Source organism: Petromyzon marinus, chromosome 33 (assembly GCF_048934315.1).
Source record: "Petromyzon marinus isolate PM22_M1 ecotype Great Lakes invasive population chromosome 33, UKy_Petmar_22M1.pri1.0, whole genome shotgun sequence".
NCBI lineage: Eukaryota > Metazoa > Chordata > Hyperoartia > Petromyzontiformes > Petromyzontidae > Petromyzon > Petromyzon marinus.
The window spans coordinates 15,068,491-15,090,636 of NC_133699.1; the positions used below are offsets into that span (position 1 = coordinate 15,068,491).

The 22,146-nt window shown below is 45.9% G+C and overlaps 1 protein-coding gene across 3 annotated transcripts in view; it reads right to left on the reverse strand.

Moving 5' to 3' along the window:
* INO80 (INO80 complex ATPase subunit) overlaps nt 1–22,146 on the reverse strand; it is a 110,337-nt gene that overhangs the window by 51,340 nt on the left and 36,851 nt on the right. For all 3 annotated transcript variants that reach the window (XM_076071578.1, XM_076071579.1, XM_032965272.2), the window contains 9 exons: nt 9,570–9,629; nt 7,946–8,088; nt 7,660–7,744; nt 7,282–7,399; nt 6,636–6,721; nt 4,879–5,043; nt 4,116–4,249; nt 2,872–2,939; nt 577–670 (listed from right to left, as the gene is read on the reverse strand). In XM_076071578.1, coding sequence (XP_075927693.1) covers nt 577–670; nt 2,872–2,939; nt 4,116–4,249; nt 4,879–5,043; nt 6,636–6,721; nt 7,282–7,399; nt 7,660–7,744; nt 7,946–8,088; nt 9,570–9,629 — 953 coding nt within the window. The remainder of the gene's footprint in view (nt 1–576; nt 671–2,871; nt 2,940–4,115; nt 4,250–4,878; nt 5,044–6,635; nt 6,722–7,281; nt 7,400–7,659; nt 7,745–7,945; nt 8,089–9,569; nt 9,630–22,146) is intronic.

The following is a 22,146-nucleotide window of genomic DNA, read 5'->3' on the forward strand; positions in this document are numbered from 1 at the left end:
CATCTGGCTACCATGAGAGATTCGTTCATGAGGCTATCCACATATACAAGCACAGAGACAATTTCAACCGAAAAAAGATGGATTCTGGCTTAGCAATCATTGGAAAGATTTGATTAACCATTTCAGGTCTTAATTGATTGTTCACACTTACAGTGGCTTTCAGACAGCATACATTAATTTTTCGTCTCCCCCTTCCTCTTTTCAGAACATATAATAATAAAATAAACTGCCAAATCGCTGCGCATGGCGCTGACGTTTTTTTATAAATACACCGTTTAAAAATAAATAAATTAATGCAAACCGACACACCTGATGACGACCGTTTGTGTTATGGTCGAAATGTCGTGATAATTTTTATTGTTTTATATGTATATTTTATTATTTTATTGTTTCCCTTCAACGTGACTTTACCGAAAGAGCTAAGAATATGAATTACTGCAGTCACGAAAGCTTTAAATCAAAATTTAAGCCTTGTACTACAAACAATATATGATAAGGATGAGCTATGCCTGGCACTCGGCCTGCCCCAACTGCTCTGCAGTAAGTGCCCGTGACACTGGGTAGAGGAGGATTTACCTGACCAGCAGCCCCTGCAGCATGAGGTTAGACAGCTCAGCCGGAGAGGTGTCCACAAAGCGCAAGAAGGAGAAGGAACTGTTGCTGCCGCCGCCTGCACGCAGAGGTGATAGATATATATTTTTATACAGTGCGATTCGTGCAAATTGCATCTCAAATACACTGTAGAATTTGTAACATGCACATATTTCACAGGGAGGTCTGCGTGGTAAAAACCGTAAACAGGCAGCCAGAACAGGAGCCAACAATTTCCCAAGCTCTCTATTCCTATATTGGGAGTTTTGTCTCACTCCACGAATGGGTGATTGTACATTTCACGCACAACTCCCTGCCACAGGCCAGCACGGTCCAAGAAATGAGTAACGGAACCCCTCAGTCGGATGTACGCATGGTGATAATGTGCAGCATGAACATCGGGGTGCACACTGTATGTGAACGTGTATGTCTCTCCACTCGGCACAATGTGCAACCTATTTCTGGATCATCGTAAATGCACCCTGCGTCACAAGTTTAAAGTTTTTTTGTTCAACCTAACCCAAACTCCAAAAAGACCACGATGAGTTTAATTGCAAAAGCGATCAGGGGTATCAGTCTGCCAGTTGGGGGGGGGGCGATAATGATAAGCGTGTAGCTACCAACAACGTTGGCATTACATACTCATTCGTTGATATAACATCAGCATATGTTTCAATCAAGTTGAGGTTTCAGGAAATAGCTTGAAAAGCCAGCCTCCTATATAGATGTTTCTCTTCTCAGGCCATGTTAACGATTAATTGTGTTTGAGCTATGCCTGTACATCCCTGCCAAAGTGTATGCATTATTTTTCCACAACAATTGTGCACACGGATTGCTGTCGGACCAGTTGCAAGGCCGTCTACATTGGTTATCCAGTTTTACGGTGAAAACACAATACAGGCAGGGTTATGGCAATAAAAGCCATAGGCAATGCAGGTGTATTTTCACTGGGTGTTTTAACAGCCATTGCTACCTGGTAGGTTATTAATATGGGCAGTTATATCACCTCCGTGTACATGGCACAATCTGTTTAACAAAAATATTCCAGACAGTGCTTTATGCTCCCTGGCGTGCGCGAGTAAGTTATGGCACACCCACTCGGGAAGGGTGCACGCTGCAAAAGAACACACCTATTCAGAAAACATGCGGCCTTTGTTCGAACTGAAGACAAATAATCTTTTGTTTGTTTTGCTTTTATCAAGAAGCGAAATCTAATAATAAGGAACGCAGCACTGAAGAGTGGAAGGGCTCAACGCGAACGTGTGTGTGTGTGTGGTTGATCGCGTTAAAACACAAATATCCTGTTGATGAGGGCACTCGCACACAACACTGCCATCGGCCCCCTGCTCCCTTTCCCAGCGCGTAAGTCATGCACGCCATCTGGAGCTGCCATAACAGGAAGCCCCCGCCTGCCTGCCAGGCCTCTCCTGCTAGTGGGAATGCGCTTGCCAGACGGGGGCCCCACTTTGAAGCCACGGGGAGGGCGGCCCGCTGCGGATATCCTGGTTGTAACACGAGCAACGCGAGCGTGCTCCGCTGCACAACAACCCGGGCCCGCCTGCGTCTGCCCCACGTGCCCACGGAGCGAGCGCTCTCCGAGCCGAGGGCGACACCGTATGGCGGCACGGTGCAGGTGGCACCGGTAAGGACAGCGGGCCGGCGTGCTGCAGGGGGGCCCGGCGCGTGAGCGCCCCGGAACATTAAGAGTGCGCTCTGGCTCCCAGAAGCGTGTTTCTGTCATATGCGGCAGTGAAGTAAAAAGCACGGGATGCTCTGGCTACATCGGGCGTGTTCATAAAGGGAAAAAAGTACCCTTTCACCATAAACAAAAGTGGCCGCTTAGAACATAAGGAATCAGCAATGACTCAAGACAAACAGAGGAAAAACGTTAGACTATTACTTGGTGATGAATGCCGTTGGGATTCTAAGCAAATATTTCTTAGGAAACAACAATCATAAGGTAAAATGTTGCTTAAAAAAATCTGAAGAACAGTGAAACACATCTATACAATACACGGAGAGTAGCTTGTATTCACTTATATATAGAACATTAACTTGTACAAAGGTACAGATAAAGGTGTAGCCCTGCCCATGACACTGCTGGCAGAAGGGCCTTCACTAGAGGGAGCTCAAGAGAGCCCTGTTTTATCCAACTGGCTGCTGGCCTATAGAAAAAACGTGCGTGTTTAACACGCAATATGATTGCTCCAAGTTACAAAAGGCGTCAGTGCGATCGCTGTCCCCTGGTGGAGGGGGAGATTCGCGAGGTGGGGTGCTTACCCTTGGCATGGAAGAGCGAGGAGTGGATGTGCTCAGCAGCGAACGGAGACAGGGTGGAGAGCAGCAGTCTGAGGCACAGCACACCAAGCGCCATGGTGTACACAGTGTTACAACAAGGACACACAGCACCAGCAGTGTAAGCAATTATTTCCTGCATGCCAAAACAGAAACTGATGACAAAATCATCGAGCAATACCAATTTTACATTCGTTAGTAAGAGACCTAAGCAAGCCAACCAGGAATGCTAACATCCCTACACTCTCAAAGGTTGATTTCAGAAGATGGTTTTGCTGCCAGTCTTTACTAACAGCATTTACTATTTAAAATAAATAACGATAAAGTTACTGATAATAAAGTTTTTTGGGTTAGATCAGGTAAATGTTTTGCCACAAGCATGTGTGGTTAATGTAGACTTGTTGCCATGCAGAAGGTATCTATTTGGTGTTTGAACATCTTAACACCTTTTGATACTGGCAAAAAGGTCCCATAGATATGTCTCGTTAAACCACCATCACCCGCCAATTAGTAAGGTTTATCATGGAAACAAAACGTGCTAATTAGTTACTAGTTCAGCACACCGGTCTGTTGGAGAGCATACCCACATCATTTACAATTCATATTTATGCGATCTAACCCAAAAACCTTTTCTTAAGAATAATAATAATACATGATGAATGACAGATTCATTAAATATAACAAGTTTTTTTCATAACAAAGAAGAAAGTAAAATCTCAGCTTTTATGGCCGACTGGTCTTTTAAATTAACTCCTGGGGTTACGACTGATATACCAGATGCACCAGGTGGAGTCAAGTTTACGTCGTTAGCGCAACGTCAATCAGCAGGAGGTGATTATAGCGTATGGAATGAAACGAACAACTAAAAATCACAAAACAATCAGGCAATAACCCAGCAACCGGTCAAAGACACAAGCTATTTATGCTCAAATGAGCATCGAGACAGCGGTCATCTCTCCTTAAAGCCCTAAGCCAGTGGTGGGATATCCACATTCCAATGGCAGGCCAAGTCCATCAAAAGGACAACCACTGGTGACTTTCCCACAAAGTGGTTCTCATTGAGTTCATTCCTCTAGATGGAATGAACTCGTAATCTGCCGACGTGCGAGCCGCTCGCTCCACTGCCGAGCCACCAGGCCCCGGTAACCAGAGAACAAACCAAACGCCGCCCTGCAGCAGCCACAGGAACCTGTCGGTAAACCAACCATGCGCAGACAGCGCAAACTCACTTTCGCTTGTAGGGATTGCAGGAGGCAGGGAGGCACTCGCGGTACACTAGCTTGGGCACAGGGTACACCTCCGTCGGAAAGAAAAAGGGTGAGCGAGTCTCCTGGCGCTCAAAAAGGTCCGGGTGGTTGCACACCTGCACAACGAGCAGCCAGCAGACATACACATGTACCCACGACTCCACGCCCACGGTATGCCCACCAACCCACCCACGGTATGCCCACGCATTCACGCATGCATGCACCCCCCCACCCATGCACCTACAGGAACGGGCACGACATAACAGCCTGCAATGTTGATATTAAGCTCAACGAATGTCGTATTTTGAAAGCATTCCTAACTGGTTAAAAGTCTAGGAGGCATTTTTATTCCACCTCAACCATTAAATGCCATCGGACATTACATGCAGGTTTGTAATACCCCACCCCTACACAAAGAAAATGTCATATTATACTCTTCCCTGATGGAAAATGTTGCTGGCAACCATAAATCCCTCTTCATTACCATAAACTCCGCACTATATAGCCAGAAATGATCTTGTTCTATCCCGTGCCTCGGATAAGAAAACATCCAAAACTGTAAATATGCAGGAATATCTTTTTATCTCAAGGTTACAATCAGGGACGGTCGCTGAGAACAAGCACCACCACCACAGCCGCCCCACCACCCCCCAATTACGAGGATGCCGTGAGCACGCCGTGTTCGTTGGTGTGTCCGTCCACGTGTGTGTGCGCGCGTGTGATTGTGCGTGTGTGAGAGCCATGCCTTGCGGAACTGCATGACTAGGTTCATGAGGCTGCTTGTGGTGGTGTGGGCGAGCTGGGTGCCCATGGACGACTGCAGCAGATCCTCAATGGAGATCTTGTTTTTGAGGCCCTGGTATAAGAGCCGTTGCCTCGAATTCAAATGGCAGTAGACCAGCACCTCGATCTGCAATGTAAAAGCACACAGGGGACATGTTATTGCAAAAATATAGGCAATACAGATGCCCCAAGTCACCCAATGCCACAGACTTGTTCGTGCCCACTACACAGCATTGCAATGCACTTTTCACAACCACGCAGCATCATTAATGGGTGGCAGCAAGGATTATATTCCTGACGTCATGTAAACATTCACTTCTTGTGCATGGTTTAGTGAAGCGCAACTTAAAGCTCTATTATGTCCAAGTCGGAAAGCTGCGTGATGGTTTCATGCGAGGCTAAATGAATGTCTGCTCCCTCCGTCGAATTTCTTAAGTTTGGAGCGGTTCAAAATGCATCTTCCGCGGTCGCCGCTACCTAGCCTGGTATGTAGGTCGTGGATTCGATCCCGACCGTGATGCCTGTATATTTGAAGTTTGCATGTTCTCCCCATGGTCGCGTGGATTTTTCTCTGGGTAATCCAGCTTTTCCCTCCGCATTTAGAAACATGCGTTGAGAGTATTTGGCTGCTATACATTTCCACATGATAAGTCGCTTTGTTGAGCTAACCTTTGCGGCCAGGTCTCTTTTTTAAAAAGAGCTACATAGATCAGTGATCCTTACCTATTAAAACAACAAAATATAAAAAAAAGTATTCCTAGATTTCAAGCTTTCCTGACTGCAGGAATTACTCTTTGGTTCTTTTTTTTAAAGTCACGTAGAAAATAAAATCAATAATAATAGAATACGACGTTTCGATTGCAACACAAGCAACTGTCATCAGGTAAGAATGAATGAGAAAAAAACAATATAGTAAACTTCAAAACACAATGCAACACAACACAGAGAATGTAATCAACCAGTCATTGCGTTAACTGTGTTAACCGACTCTATGTTGTTGCATTACATTACACTCTCTAATTTTACTAAATTTGCTTTCTCAAACTTCCGATTTTCTTACTCTAAATATTGCCGTGCTGCTTGTTTATAGTCCATTGTCTCTCCTCCGGCCACTATGGTCCGGAATTCCACACAACTATTCTTTGGAGGAGTGTGGTCTGCCTCCAGCCACTGTGGTCCGGAATTCCACACAACACTCTCATTGCCCTCTGCCCGCCCTCCTCTCTCTGCCCCAACCCCTCCCCCCCTCTCTCTATTTAAAGCCTCGACACAGTGGCGCTGTCTTTCTTTTTGTCATCCTTTGGAGGAGCGTGGTCAGCCAGGTGGGGTGTTGGCTGTTGTGTTGGCCGGCTCTCTGTGTTGTGTTGCCTTGTGTTTCTAAGTTATCTATGTTTTTTTTCCATCCCTACCTTGTGTTGCAATCGAAACGTCGTCTTCTATTATTTGATTTATAATTTTCTACATGACTTTACCGAAAGAACCAAAGAGTAAAAGCATTCCTGCAAGCAGTGTCAGTCACACATGTGCTGACCACGCGGCCGACGGTGCCATGTGTAACGAAACACTGTGCTGACCACAGCAGGACACGAACTACTCTGTTCCTTGCGCAGTGTGCAGCGTGCATGCACGGCGTGCACCGCACAAGGCGAGCACCGTACACGCACGGTGAGTGCCGTGCATGCCGGTGCAGTGCATACAGGCGGTCCCGCGGGTGCACACCTTATCGGAGAGCTCATTCTCCACGTCCTTCTTGATGCGCCGCAGCATGAATGGCTTGAGGATCATGTGCAGCCGTGACAATTGGTCTGAGGGAGGCGAGGGCAAAAACACATGTTAACTATTTCGGGAAAGACCCTAAAAATTCTGCTTGTAATAAAAATACGTTATAATCTGCACGATTTTTCAAATCTGCTATGTCCCTGGAAAAGCAACTTCGTTGACCTTTCAATTGGTACACACCGCTTGCTGGCATACGTTCCTCTATTAGGGCAGCGTTCACCTCAAAATTGCGTCATGGGTAGTACAGAGCCAACACAGCCATTCCCGCACTGTAGCAGACCGAGGATCAACCGTGTCACACAGTCACAGCACATATCACGTAAACAATGTGGCCTTAAATCACGGATGTTCCAAATATCCGCATACAACCCAGATCTGGATGGTATCCGGACATATTTTCACTATTTGGATACAGCCTTATAAAAATATAAAATCATGCAAAGGTGTTTGCTTTAGGTTTTGCGTTGTCACGTGTGGTCTGGGAGGTGTTGAAGAGAGAGGAGGGGGAGAGAGGTGAGGCAAGAGACGGTGGAAAGGGAGGGTGTAGTGAAAGGGGAAGACGGTGGAGTTGGGGAGCGGCACTCACTCTCGTCGATTACAGACTTGTTCTCGGCGTGGCTCTCGATGTCCTTGGAAAACCACTCGTTGAACTCCTCGTGAGAGTCAAACAGTGTGGGCATGATGAAGTGCAGCAGGGCCCAGAGCTGGCCATCACAGCACGCACACAAACAAACACACACACACACACACGTGTAAGCGCGGGATGCAGGCAGCACCCACGTGGCAGCAAACAAACCCAGAGTGGCAGTGTAGCAAGGCAGGTGCCAACGCAGCAACTACGCACGTTTGCAACAATCTACACAAACTGCACAAATTTCTGATTAAAATAGTTGTCCAGCATTATGAAAGAAGCCACCTCTGGTGCGCCTACTTTACAATTATTTTAATCTCCACGAGAACTCACCTCCGCCATGGTGTTCTGGATTGGCGTGCCAGTCAACAGCAGCCGGTTCCGGCACTGGAACTGCAGCAAGATCTTCCACCGCACACTGCCGGCATGACACGCACACAAGACAACCACCACTGTAATTCACAGCTGTATGCTGCTGACATTACCACAACTATGCAAGGTTTGGAACATGCTGCCTTAATAAGTGCTCATAGAGGTTGCTCTAAACAGCTTATACAGGCTAGGAGAAGTGTGTGTGTGTGTGGTGCACAGAGGAGATGCGTGTGTGTGCCACGCTGACCTTGTGCTGCTCTTGAGGGCCTGTGCCTCGTCCAGTACCATGTACTGCCACTTAACACGTTGGAAGTACTTGACGTCCTGCACCACCAGCTGGTAGCTGGTAATCACCACGTGGAACGGCGCGTCCTGCGTGAACAGGGTTTTCTGCAGGGCGGCACGCGCGCACATGCACACACAGGGGCCGCAGTCATGGAACCTGCATCCACACAATGTCTTCATAGGGATGGGTATAAAGACATCGAATACCCACATTAACAAAAGTGGGTATTGGATGTTGACAACGATCATTGGCTGCACAGTCAATGTTCCTCATGTAACCAAGTACAAAATCAAATATGTTTGTGTAGATTGTGTTCTGTTTTGAAATACTTGAAGAATCGTGAGATTTCTAGTTAACAATGGAGACATGGACTATGATAGATATGATGGGGGATATTTTAAATTAAAAAAATTTTGACATTTAATTACCATTAAATATATTTGGGCCAAAACGCCCAAAGATCATGGCCGACTCCAGTGAAGTAATTCACGGGTCTCTAACATCCAATTAACAAGAGACCGGGCACTCTAGAAAAGCGCTGCCAACATTCCCAGGCAGCGAAAGGTCCTGATTAGCCTACTGAGCCTGATTGGGATACTTCTTTCACCTCATGACACCAATTATAAGAGTTTTTAAAAAGCTTAATTTAACAAACAGTTGTACAACATCACTTCTGATATCCTGTATGACACCACTGATGAGATCAAGTGTCAAGAGCCTTCATCTATTGATGTTCTAACTTATGTCTGATGTTATTATAAGAACATCACCTTTAATAATACTCTGTGACTTGCAATTGGCTATGTTAATTCAATTCAGTGAACATGGGCCAATTTTGACAAGGTAACAACTACGGTGCGATTCCCCGCAACACCGTTGCCCCGTCTATGCCCCTGCCTCCCAGCGGCTCGCCAACACCGCCGCCAATCGTGGCGTCGTACTATTTGTCCAGCCGTGCCATCGAGTCACTAACATTTTGACAGAGGAACGCGATAAAGGGTCGGCCTGAAGCAAGCCTTGTCGATAAAACGATCAGCAACATCCACACCAAACCCAGCGTGAAACACAAACATCAACCAAGGCCCCAATCCATCAGAAAGTTCCCTCAGGAAATTGCTCTGCCATTTGCCGAGAGCTTCTGCAGTGGCGCCAAGGTGGCGAGATGTTAACTACCTCGCCCGGTATATAGGAGGTAGTGGGTTCGATCTTGACGTTGCGTGTCCTCTCTGTGGTCGCGTGGATTTTTCTCCAAGTTCTCTGGTTTTTCTTTGCACATTTAGAATCAACGTGCATTTAGAGTATTTGGCTGCTATACATTTCCAAACATTTATGATATTTTGATGAGCAATAATTTGTGGCCAGGTTGCTTCTGAAAAAAAGCTATATAAGCTCAGTGGGCCCTTACCTGGTAAAGTAAAAAATAGTTTATAGTTGAATTTTACCAAATACGTCATGCAGAGATTGGAGTGAGTTTATGATTTTCAAGGTTGACACTATGGGCAATTGTTCCCCCTTCACACGTTCTCAACGGGACCAGAGCAAGCCACAGCACGATGCAGAGCTTGAACGGAGGGTGCACCCCTACCTGGCTCCAGAACTTGCGGATCACCTTCCTGTCGTGAGGATTTCCCCAGTAAGGCAGCACCTGTCAGACAAAGCGGGAACAATGTGAGTGGTAACATATCCCACGCAACTACTAGTCGATTAGACAGCTTGTGCACGTGTTAAGTACCAAACTGTAGTGCAAATGTGAAGCATATATGCGTACACTTGAGAGTACGAGTGATCATAAATCATGGACAAGTGCCACATTTGTCGATTGTCCAAATTGTTTAAAATTATCTTCCACTGGTCCCATTATTTAAATGTTTGCTATAATTGCTTAACTTAAAAATATCTTTTTTTTATACAGGCAATAGAACGTGATAGCCCCCCCCCCACCACCAATGTGTAAAATACACACACGTTAACATATTGGAACTAAATGTTGCTGTGCAGAAATTTGAGTAATTTGTCAGCATGTAGCAGTCGAGGTAGAGGCTCCATCCACTCAAAGTGAAAACGGTCACTTGGCTGACCGTGCCAACACTCTAAAAAATAAATCCACAAACAAGGTACACTGCTCCATCCCATCATCTCCACCATTAACTCACCCACCTACAAACTGACATGATTTCTGTCTGAGACCTTGCTTTCATCCACTGGAAAAACCACATCAGCTGTACTTAGCTCACTTGGTTTCTCTAAACAAAGACATCTCACTGTCTCCAGATTATTTGCTTGTCAGTTTCGATGTAGTCTCTCTGTTCACCAAGGTACCTGTGCCTGACACCATTGCAATCATTGGAGACTTGGTCCAACAGGGACTGAATTCTGATGTGCCAAGTTTGGTGAGGCACTGCCTTACCAATACTAACTACACCTGGAATGGTAGGTACATTCACAAACAAGAGGAGGGTACCCCCAATGGGTTCTCCCTTATCGCCAGTGGCAGCGAATGTTTTCATGGAGAAATTTTAAACAGATGCCATTCAGACATCCACCCTACGTGGAAGAGATAAGTAGATGATACGTTCGTCATCTGGCCACATGGCCAGCCAGCACTAAACCAATTCGTCAACCACATCAATTCCATACACCCAGCCATCAAAGTCACCATGGAAGTGGAAAAGGATGGCAAGTTACCATTCCTGGATGTTTTGATCGAGAAGAGACCTAATGGCTCGTTGGGACATTGTCTACGGGAAAGCTACCCACACGGATGCCTATCTAAAGCCTGACTCTCACCACCATCCAGCTCAGAAGAATTCCCTCATCAAAACACTACACCATAGGGCCCATTGCATCTCCAACCAGCACCACCTAGCCAGTGAGCTGGAGCACGTACACCAAGTCCTCAGGATGAATGGATATTATGACCGTACAATCCGCAAAGCTGTCTCCCCAGCCATGGGGAGACAACCATCTGAGGACCCAATCAAAACCATCACCTTGCCATACATAGCAGGGATTAAAAAAATATATTTCCTAAATCTTAAACAAACACAAGATCCAGGTTCGTTTCAACACAGTACACAAAATCCGTGATTTGATCCCATCTGTAAAGGATTGATTCCTGACATGCAATATCCTGGTATCTCCAAACTAAGTTGTGGCTGCGGCAGCAGTTACATTGGGGAAACGATACGACAAGTCTCGGATCGTGTTCGCGAACACAAGGCAGATCTAAAGCATAGTAGGACCAATACCTCTGCCGTTGCTGATCAGTTTTAACGCTATGGGCACACACGAAATATATTTTTCCAAGACGAAGGTACTCTGCAAACCCCCTGGCTATTATCAGAGATTTGTTTATGAAGCCATCCAGATATATAAACACAGACACAACTTCCGAGTAGATAGGTACAAATTGAGCAATCATTGGAAGGACGTGATTAACCAGGTAAAGTCTTAACCTGCTGTGATGTTTCCATCCTTCCTGCGATTTTAGCTGACTCTCTGAGTTGCATTATTAGGTTGGATGTCTTGGTATTGATGGGCTGGATGTCCTGCTCGCTCAGTCACCGATGCTGCAACATACTAAGCTCGTGCATTGACATGCTAATCTCTCACAATACAATCGCCACTTCCACAGCCTCAGGGAGACCATCTCTAGCCCCACCCTCTTACCCTGAGGCTGCATCCATCTCAGGCCTACGTAAGACCTTGTTTCAGTAGCTTTCTCTCTCTCACCTGAAGACGGTTGCTTGTGTTGCAATCAAAACGTCGTGATCTATTAATTTTCTAAGTGACTTTACCAAAAAAAATCAATGAGTATGGATTCCTGCAGTCACGAAAGCTTCAAATCAACTCTAAAAGCCCTTTAAGCCAGAATTATGCATAACAGTTAAATTACCCAAAACAAAGCACTCATTTTCAAACCATCAGGCAGTAGAAGACCCATCAAGGCCTCCAATTTAGAAAGTTGATTATTACTCTCAAGCTTTGAGATACTTCAGTTTTCCCATTTACTCCAACACATTCCTTCCTGCCTTCTTACACTTGTGAACATTTTTGCTATGCTTCAGCCTTGACATGGTCAAAGTATTTCCAGCCACTGGAAGGTTTCTAAGAAAACTCCAGCTGTTCACTAAGAACCGTAAATAAAGACGTGGGCTACTGGACAAGTGAAAATAAATGAAAAAAGAAAAAAAATCTGCAAGGTCACCAAAAATTATGTGTAGAGATGTTAATTACCTTGCTTTATTTGGAAGATAGCAATGCTTTTGACACTCAAGGTTTGAAGCACTGTTAGAATGTCTAAGTGCAAAGCAGAGGCTGAAAATAAGTGCCACCATAATTATTAACATTCCTGTTTATACTCAGGAAAAAACATAGCTAATGACACATATAAAGGGCATTATTCAGATTATTTACACACGTCTATACATTTGTGTTCACTCATTAATTTCAAGTGTATCTCCTGCAGGGCCACACTGCGAGATGATGACATCCAGGGATAGAGAACGTGCATTTGGATTACCCGGGAGGGTGAAGGGTTGGGTTCAGTGAGCGAATAAACTTATAATTAAAAGTACTGGTGGTTTCAAGTGGCAAATATCAAGGGTGCAGCGAGGTATGCTAACCTACATCTGTGTGGGACAAAACGTGCGGTTCTGGGCAGTCTCCAGACGAGCGTTGCACTGCGGTTGCATCTTAACGAAGAGCTCAACCCTGCCCGTAGCTTCCCCTAGCCCCCCACAGCCCAGTAATTGACTCAGGGAGAGCATATCTTCTGTACGACACACATCAAGTGTAGTGAAGGGTGTGTGTGGTTGATTGAGAGAGTCTGTTGCTAAACATAACTGGCAAAAACGATTCAAAGCAACATCTCATGTAAACAACCCTTTTTAAATTATGCAGGAAGCAATGCTTTATTGTACTAAGAACAGGGGTGGTGGAGGAATATTTATCGAAAGCCCAGCAAATAATGGATGCAGAGCGCAGATGCTGATAAGCGGTAAATAGCGAAGTGGAATGGAGAGATGTTAATGGACAGAAAAACAAATTTGATTTCAGGCCATTTAATTAAATAGCTCTGGAATAAGGAACCATGGATTATGGCCACAGAGCAGGGTTAAGGCCAAGCCATCTTTGACAAAAAAAACAATGTCAATAACTAAAGCACACACTGCAAGAGAAAATACTACAAGCAGCACAGGAGTTGACTGCCACGTCCCATCTTTGAACAAATCAAGGTTTGTTGAAATATAAACAGTGCTGCAATTCAATTGCAAGCTATTTTAAAATGCTGGATTTGTTATAAAATTCTGGCAAACCGTGACTTTGAAAAGAGGAACACAAGGACGCCTGACAAGTTATTTTGCAGTAGTTGGTCTAACATGGGATGATTTGACCACTTTGTGGCAATGAGTTCCAATCGGGAATTTATTCACCTTGTGACGTGGCATTGAAGGTACAATCGGCATTATCAAAAACTTGATTCGTCGGTCTCCGAGTCAGTCACTGCACTCACTTCAGGAATTTACATCGTACAGAATCAAGTAACAACACATCATTCTGACCGCAAGGATTCAGAGACCTATTGTGTTGATCATGAGCTATGTCCAACATATTACCTTTGACTTTGGTTGAAAAAACTGACTGTACATTTTCACAATGCTAATCCTAGATAATTTGAAATGCTCTTCCTGTTTCTATTATTTGTCATGAGTTTTAAAAAGTTTCGTAAAAAGACAATTTCCCAAAATCAGAATGTATTCGCCTTGGTTTAAAAAAAAATAACAACCCCACTGACAGGGCAAGATGATATCTCTATTATTTAATACTAATACTAGCGGGAAGTACCCGGCGTTGCCCGGGCAAAAGATATATTTCGAAACTCCACTTAAAAACATAACATATACATACACAAATACAGAAAAATGAAATGTATGTATAAAGTATTTGTGTATACATTTTACGTGTTTAGGAGAATACAACATAGTGTAACAAAAAATATTTTTGGTACTCCCCGCTGGCGACGTTTATGACGCATCGCAGCAGGTTCTCATTTGAAGCTGATTCGCCGTAGGGGAGGCACAGGAAGGGTTCAGATAATTGTCACCGGTGTTGGCCATGAGCGGGAATCGAACTCGGGTCGCTGGGTTCGTGGTGCAGCGCACTTACCGCTACACCACTGACACACACATCAATTTCCACACACACACACACATCGACTCACGCACAACAACAACCGCCATTCGCCACTAAGTGGCGGTGATGTCACCACGACGCTTGTGCCAGGCCATGTGCACCTTGAGGCCACGTGAAGTGTCGAATGCCCGCTGGCAGGAGGTCACGGGGCAGACCCAGGTGCCACGGGTCGACTGACTGAGATGACCGAGATGACTGGCTGATGCACCACCTGTGCCCCCTACTGTGCCAACCTGCTGTGCTTTAGCCACCCGGCACTCCGCTCGTTGTTGTGAGCGTCGCTCCTCCGCCCTCCGTTGTTGTTGGAGGGCGACTGCCTCCAACTGCCCAGTAGCGTCCTTCACGAGCCTCCTCCACAGAGGCCGATCTTGACACCGCTGGTACCAGTCATCGGCAAGTCCACTCAGCTCCACGTCCTCCTGTACCACATCACTCCATCTCTTCTCTAGCCCGTGCCGCACCCATTTAGCCCCCTCGATCCGGCCGAACAAAAGCTGTTTCGGCATGCGGTGGCTGGGCATGCGGGCTACATGACCCAGCCAACGCAGCCTTACCTGCCGGAGGTGCTCACCGATGGGACCTTGCCCAGATCTTTCAAGGATTTGTGAGCTCCTCACACAATTCAGCCTGGTTAAACCCAGGATGGATCGTAGGCAGGCTAGCCTAAATGTTTCTAACCGGCAAAGATGTTCCATTAGGGGGGTCCACGTTTCGCAAGCGTAGAGAAGGGAGGAAATGACCGTGGCCAAGAAGACCTGAAGCTTAGTGCGGAGTGACAGACCAGGTAGCTTCCACACAGCGTTACGCAACTGATGAAAAGATATTGTCGCTCGACTGATTCGGAGTGAGACCTCTGCTGTTAAATTGGAGCCAGTCATAAGCACACTGCCCAGGTATGGTAAACTCTCCACTCTCTCCACAACTGCCCCATCAGCGATTGGGAGTTGTGGGGGTGGAGTATCCGATGATACAAAATACCCAGGTAGGTGCTTAGTTTTGGTGGGGCTGATGGTAAGGCCCCATCTCTTAGTGGCACGCTCCAGTCTCAGCAGCAGCGTCTCCAACTCCTCCTCTGAATGAGCAGCTATTACCAAATCATTGGCATACATAACTTGGTTGAGCAATAGGGAGCTATCCCTTGACCGCACCCGGGCATCGATCAGCCTCCCATTACATCTGTACCAAATGGAGATTCCCCCGGTATAACTATTGAAGGCTTCACGAACTACGTGGTCAAAATAGATGTTAAATAATGTGGGAGCCAGACTACATCCCAGTCGCACCCCAAGGTGTACAGGGAATGGCTCTGACTCCCGGCCACGTAGTTTTACCCGGGCCCGCTCACCATCATGAAGGTGCTTAATGATCGTGAGCAGAAGGTCAGGGACTCCAAAAGCACGAAAAACAACCCAGAGCCCAGGGCTACTGATGGTATCATAGGCCTTGACCAGGTCAATAAAGCAGAGATGTAGGTCTTGCTGGAATTCCCTACACATCTGCTGTAGCAGACGGACAGAAAATATGGCATCTGTGCAGGACCGCCCTTTCCTGAAACCGCATTGGGGCTCCGCAAGCCTCTCCTCAGCGTGCCTGGCAAGGCGATGTTGAATAATCCTTGCCAGGACCTTTCCCGGCACAATGAGGAGTGAGATGCCCCTGTAGTTGTTACAGTCTGTGCGGTCCCCCTTCTTAAAGAGGGGGACCACCAGGACATCCTTCCAATCCTGCAGAACCCGTCCAGTGGTCCAGACTGTTGTTATGTCATATAGGGCAGTCTGTGCACAAACGCCACCCTCCCTCAGCATTTTGCTTGGGAGATCATCTCTGCCCGGTGTCTTTCCTGGTCTCAGACTCCGGATCGTCTTCAGTACTTCCTCAACAAATGGCACCTCAGCCAGCCACTCACAGGGGGTTACTTCCTCCAATATTTGAGGCACCGCAGCCTCAGCAGGGTCATCCCCACTTTGTGCCACGATGTTTTCCTGGCTGAGGGATTTCCCCTTCCCCAGGACCTCACAGAAATGCTCAGCAAATCTGCAAACCTGTTCCTGGGGGTCGGAGATTGGATCACCGTTTTTCCCTAATGATGGTAATAGGTGTGGCGCTGCAGGTTACTTTTTTGATGGAGTTAAATAGAGATTTGTGATCGTGGGCCACTGAGGCAGACTCAATCTCCTCAGCAACCCGCGACCACCACCCATCCTTGCAGCGTCTCACGGCTCTCCGAACCTCCGAGCGAAGGCTGCGGTAAGCCTCCTCATTCTCTGACGTGGGATTCTGTGGCCGATGACAGTGGGCCTGTCGCTTTTTCTCAGCTATCCTGAACACCTCCTCTGTCAGCCAGACTCACACACACATCGACTCACACACACACACACACACCCATCGACTTCCACACACACAGATCCACTCACACACACATCGACTCACACACACATGGACTCTCACACACACCACGCACACACATACGGACTCACACACACACCACGCACACATATATGGACTCATATGCACACATCAACTTACACACACACACATTATTACTTTCATATTTACTTAGTTTTTAAATAACAGTTTTCTATCGCCGTGACTTTAGTGGAAGTACCAAGGAATTGGGGAAATGCACGCGTAGATAAGTAATTAAGAACGACGACGATGGTGTCCCGCTATTTTTGTGCAAAAATCAGCCGCGAGAAAAAGTGGTAAATAAATGAAAGTCAACGAATAATAAATTAACTTATCCTACCTGTAACTATGAGCAGATGCGCACCAATTAAGCCTAATTGACATAACGTCACTGCTCAACCCCCGTAATGAGGGGGCAAGTGTAAATATGTCACAAAGATGTGGTCCCAAAAGCAAAGTTTGTGGGGAATAATAGCCATTTTGTTTTTTTAATGTAACAATTTTAACGTAGCACTTAGTACTCGGGCAAAAAAAAGTCGTGTTACTTAGATTAACTATCATCAAACATTGGTTAATCCCTATCATACTTTCTTATTTATACGTGACTTTACCGAAAAAACCAAAGAGTAATCCCTGCAGTCACGAAAGCTTCAAATCAAGTCTGAACCACCTCTTCGGGGAGGTAAGAGGTCTGTGTCTTTGTGTTGTCTCTGCTTGTGTATCTGCCTTTGTGTCTTGGCTTGGATTTGTGTCTCTGTGCTGTCTCTGCCTGTGTGTGGGCCTTGTTGCTTCCGAGTGGGTGCTGCCGCGCCCCACTTTGCTCCATGCATACCTTATGCTAATTTTGTCCCATTGTCACTCAGCCTTACCTTCTCTGCCTATTTAAGGCGACTTTACTGCGTGCTTGTCTCTGTGCTGGCTCAATCTACTTGGTTGTCTGTGTGTGCATGTGTGGTCTGTATTTTGAGTTTCATACTTTACTTGCAATTTAGCAATCTTTTGAAATAGCGTGATCAACCGGACTATGCGTTAATTGTGTTTTGACCAACCGTCTGTGTTGCTTTAAATGGTTTCCAAAAATTTTGCTAAACCCTGTTTGTCTGGTATGCTTCTCTCTCTGTCCCCTGTTGTATCTGTGTCAGTTCCCCCTACTTGGGTGTCTGTATATACATCTGAGGTTATGTGTCTCCCCTCTCTCATAATTTAGCTCTTCTGTACCTGATGATGGCTGCTTGTGTTGCAACCGAAACGTCGTACGCTATTATGTTATTTTATTATTTCTTATTTATACGTGACTTTACCGAAAAAAAACAAAGAGTAATCCCTATCGTTTAATATTAAATGACAGTAATAGTAATGAGTAAACAGAAAAGGTAATAAATGTTTGAAGGGAGCTGTAAATCTGTCTTACCTTGTACAGTGTCCACACGAATAAGAATTCCCCCCTCCCCCCCACCGAACGTGTGTGCGTTGGTAGGGGCGCGCATGCGCAGATGCGTGCTTTGGCGCGCGCTCGGAGGCACGTTACGAATAAATAACAACACTAAATTGCTAATTAATGTACTTTAAAGGTGACCGACGCGAAATCGGAATAGCGCTGGCTCACCACGGGGCTTATGGCGTGCTACCTGGGTACTTTTTTTTAACGTAAACCACACGGTTCGTGAGCCAAATCCCTCGCAAGTGTCGGCCACACTCCGGCCCTAGCCATGCCTCCCTTCTTGAGCCGTCGAGAGGGACCTGGTCCTGGTCCCGTAGTCCCCCAGCCCACTCTTTGGGGCCCCCGGGCTGGTACCTCCGGTCACCAGGCCTCCGGGTTCATACAGAGTGCCACGGCCCCCTGTGAACCCTTCCACCATACCTGGCACTCTCGCCCCCCTATCCTCTGGAGGCTGGCACTGCACGTGAAGTGCAATGCCATCCATCCGTGATACACACAGCCTGGCTCGCGCATAATGCAGTGGCATCCCACGATGTCACTACACATACACAAATACTAAGCTATTGTGAAAGCCCGGCGTGCCGTTTGCCTGTCCATTTGTCCGCCAACAAAATGATAAGAGGCTTGCAGAAGTCCAAAAAGTTATAGAAAGTGGGGGGTAGTTGAACTTAAAGGTTTCCGAAAATTGTCGACACCCCCCCCCACCCTCAAAAATGTTTACCCCCGTGTAGGCATATATACCTACACACCCTACATACAATAGAGTGAGTAGTATCTAGTGACTCTATAGTAGTACAGCAAAACCTTGGATTGCAAGTAACTTGGTCTGCGAGTGTTTTGCAAGACGAGCACATTTTTAAAATAAATTTTAACTTGATAAACGAGCGAGGTCTTGCAACACGAGCAGTACATATATGCTTTGTCTGCCGAGCGTCACGTGATCACAACTGAGCCGATGGTTCTTCTCTCTCTCTCTCGCTGCGGAATTGTGGGTAATCGTCTCCCATGCTCGGTCTCAGTCATCGTGCCCCACTCATATAGTCAACATCTGTGCGAGCGTGCCATGCTCAAATGAGATTAGGGAGATGTGTAAAATGTGGGAAAGTGCAAAATTTTGTAGAAAAACACCACCCGAATAGGCTGTAGCAGTGCGAGCGATGAATCTGTTTAACGACAATGCAATGTCACATTTCCGCGAATTCCTCAAAAGGAGGCAAAAGCAAGTGTCATTGGATAGGTTCCTTGTTAAAGTTGCACAAAAAGAAAAAGATTCCAGTGAGCCAACAGACACAGTGAGGGAAAAAAGAATTTGATCCTCTGCTGATTTTGTACGTTTGCCCACTGACAAAGAAATGATCAGTATAATTCTAATGGTAGGTTTATTTGAACAGTGAGAGACAGAATAACAACAACACAATCCAGAAAAACGCATGTCAAAAATGTTATAAATTGATTTGCATTTTAATGAGGGAAATAAGTATTTGACCCCCTCTCAATCAGAAAGATTTCTGGCTCCCAGGTGTTTTTATACAGGAAACAAGCTAGGATTAGGAGCACTCCCTTTAAGAGTGTGCTCCTAATCTCAGCTCGTTACCTGTATAAAAGACAACTGTCCACAGAAGCAATCAATCAGATTCCAAACTCTCCACCATGGCCAAGACCAAAGAGCTCTCCAAGGATGTCAGGGACAATATTGTAGATCAAAACAGGCTGGAATGGGTTACAATACCATTGCCAAGCAGCTTGGTGAGAAGGTGACAACAGTTGGTGCGATTATTCGCAAATTGAAGAAACACAAAAGAACCGTCAATCTCCCTCAGCCTGGGGCTCCATGCAAGATCTCACCTCGTGGAGTTGCAATGATCATGAGAACGGTGAGGAATCAGCCCAGAACTACACGGGAGGATCTTGTCAATGATCTCAAGGCAGCTGGGACCAGTCACCAAGAAAACAATTGGTAACACACTACGCCGTGAAGGACTGAAATCCTGCAGCACCCGCAAGGTCCCCCTCTGCTCAAAAAAGCACATATACATGCCCGTCTGAAGTTTGCCAATGAACATTTGAATGATTCAGAGGACAACTGGGTGAAAGTGTTGTGGTCAGATGAGACCAAAATGGAGCTCTTTGGCGTCAACTCAACTCGCCGTGTTTGGAGGAGGAGGAATGCTGTATATGACCCCAAGAACACCATCCCCACCGTCAAACATGGAGGTGGAAACATTATGCTTTGGGAGTGTTTTTCTGCTAAGGGGACAGGACAACTTCACCGTATCAAAGGGACGATGGACGGGGCCATGTACCGTCAAATCTTGGGTGATAACCGCCTTCCCTCAGCCAGGGCATTGAAAATGGGTCGTGGATGGGTATTCCAGCATGACAATGACCAATAACATACAGCCAAGGCAACAAAGGAGTGGCTCAAGAAGAAGCACATTAAGGTCCTGGAGTGGACTAGCCAGTCTCCAGACCTTAATCCCATAGAAAATCTGTGGAGGGAGCTGATGGTTTGAGTTGCCAAACGTCAGCCTCGAAACCTTAATGACTTGGAGAAGATCTGCAAAGAGGAGTGGGACAAAATCCCTCCTGAGATGTGTGCAAACCTGGTGGCCAACTACAAAAAAACGTCTGACCTCTGTGACTGCCAACAAGGGTTTTGCCACCAAGTACTAAGTTATGTTTTGCAGAGGGGTCAAATACTCATTTCCCTCATTAAAAGGCAAATCAATTTATAACATTTTAACATGCGTTTTTCTGGATTTTGTTGTTGTTATTCTGTCTCTCACTGTTCAAATAAACCTACCAATAAAATTATAGACTGATAATTTCTTTGTTAGTGGGCAAACGTACAAAATCAGCAGGGGATTAAATACTTTTTTCCCTCACTGTAGCAGTGATTCGTTTGTGAAAGTGAAACTCGTCCCAGACAATAACCCTACTCCTCATCTTCTCTCTCTCGTCTCCCTCACACCAGCCACGATTACATTTAATTAATACATTTCATCACTTTATATTAAATTTAAATAATACAAACGTAAAAAGGTATTTTGTTTAAATAATTTTTATATGAATATTTTTTGGTTGTGGAACGAATCATTTGAGTTTCCATTAATTACGGGGAAATTTACTTAGATATACGAGTGCTTTGGATTACAAACACGTTTCCGGAACGAATTATGCTCGCAATCCAAGGTTTTACTGTATCTGACTCTACAGTAATATCTGGCTCTATAGTAGTATCTACTGACTCTACAGTAGTATATACTGACTCTATAATAGTATCTGCGGACTGTAGCAGTATTTACTGGCCGTAGTGGTATCTGCTGACTGTAGTAGAGTAGTATTTTGAGTAACCATGAGGGGGCAAACAGAAGGAGGTGCGAGGGGGTTGACAGTCAAGGATGATGTCATGTCACGGGTGGTGGAAGAGGTACCTTCGGGGACAAAGGCGGGTCCGAGCTAGGTGGAGGAGCCGCCAAAGGGTTCTTAAGGGGGACCCCGTGACGAATGCGCGGTCATTGTGGGGAGTCAGGGCAAGGATCGGCTACAAGGTGTCTCTCCCTCCTGTATCTACCGACTCTACGGTAATATCCACCGACTCTACAGTGGTATCTACTGACTGCAGTATTATCCACTAACCATAGTAGTATCTACCGACTCTATAGTAGCATCTACCGACTCTATAGTAGCATCTACCGACTCTATAGTAGCGTCTACCGACTCTATAGTAGTATCTACCGACTCTATAGTAGCATCTACCGACTATAGTAGCATAGTAGGGTCTACCGACTATAGTAGCGTCTACCGACTCTATAGTAGGGTCTACCGACTCTATAGTAGCGTCTACCGACTCTATAGTAGCGTCTACCGACTCTATAGTAGCGTCTACCGACTCTATAGTAGCGTCTACCGACTCTATAGTAGCACCTACCGACTATAGTAGCGTCTACCGACTCTATAGCAGCATCTACCGACTCTGTAGCAGCATCTACCGACTATAGTAGCGTCTACCGACTCTATAGGAGGAACTACTGATGATATTAGTATCCACCGACTATAGTAGTATCCACTGACTATAGTAGTAACTACTAACTTTACAGTAGTATCTACTGGCTCTACA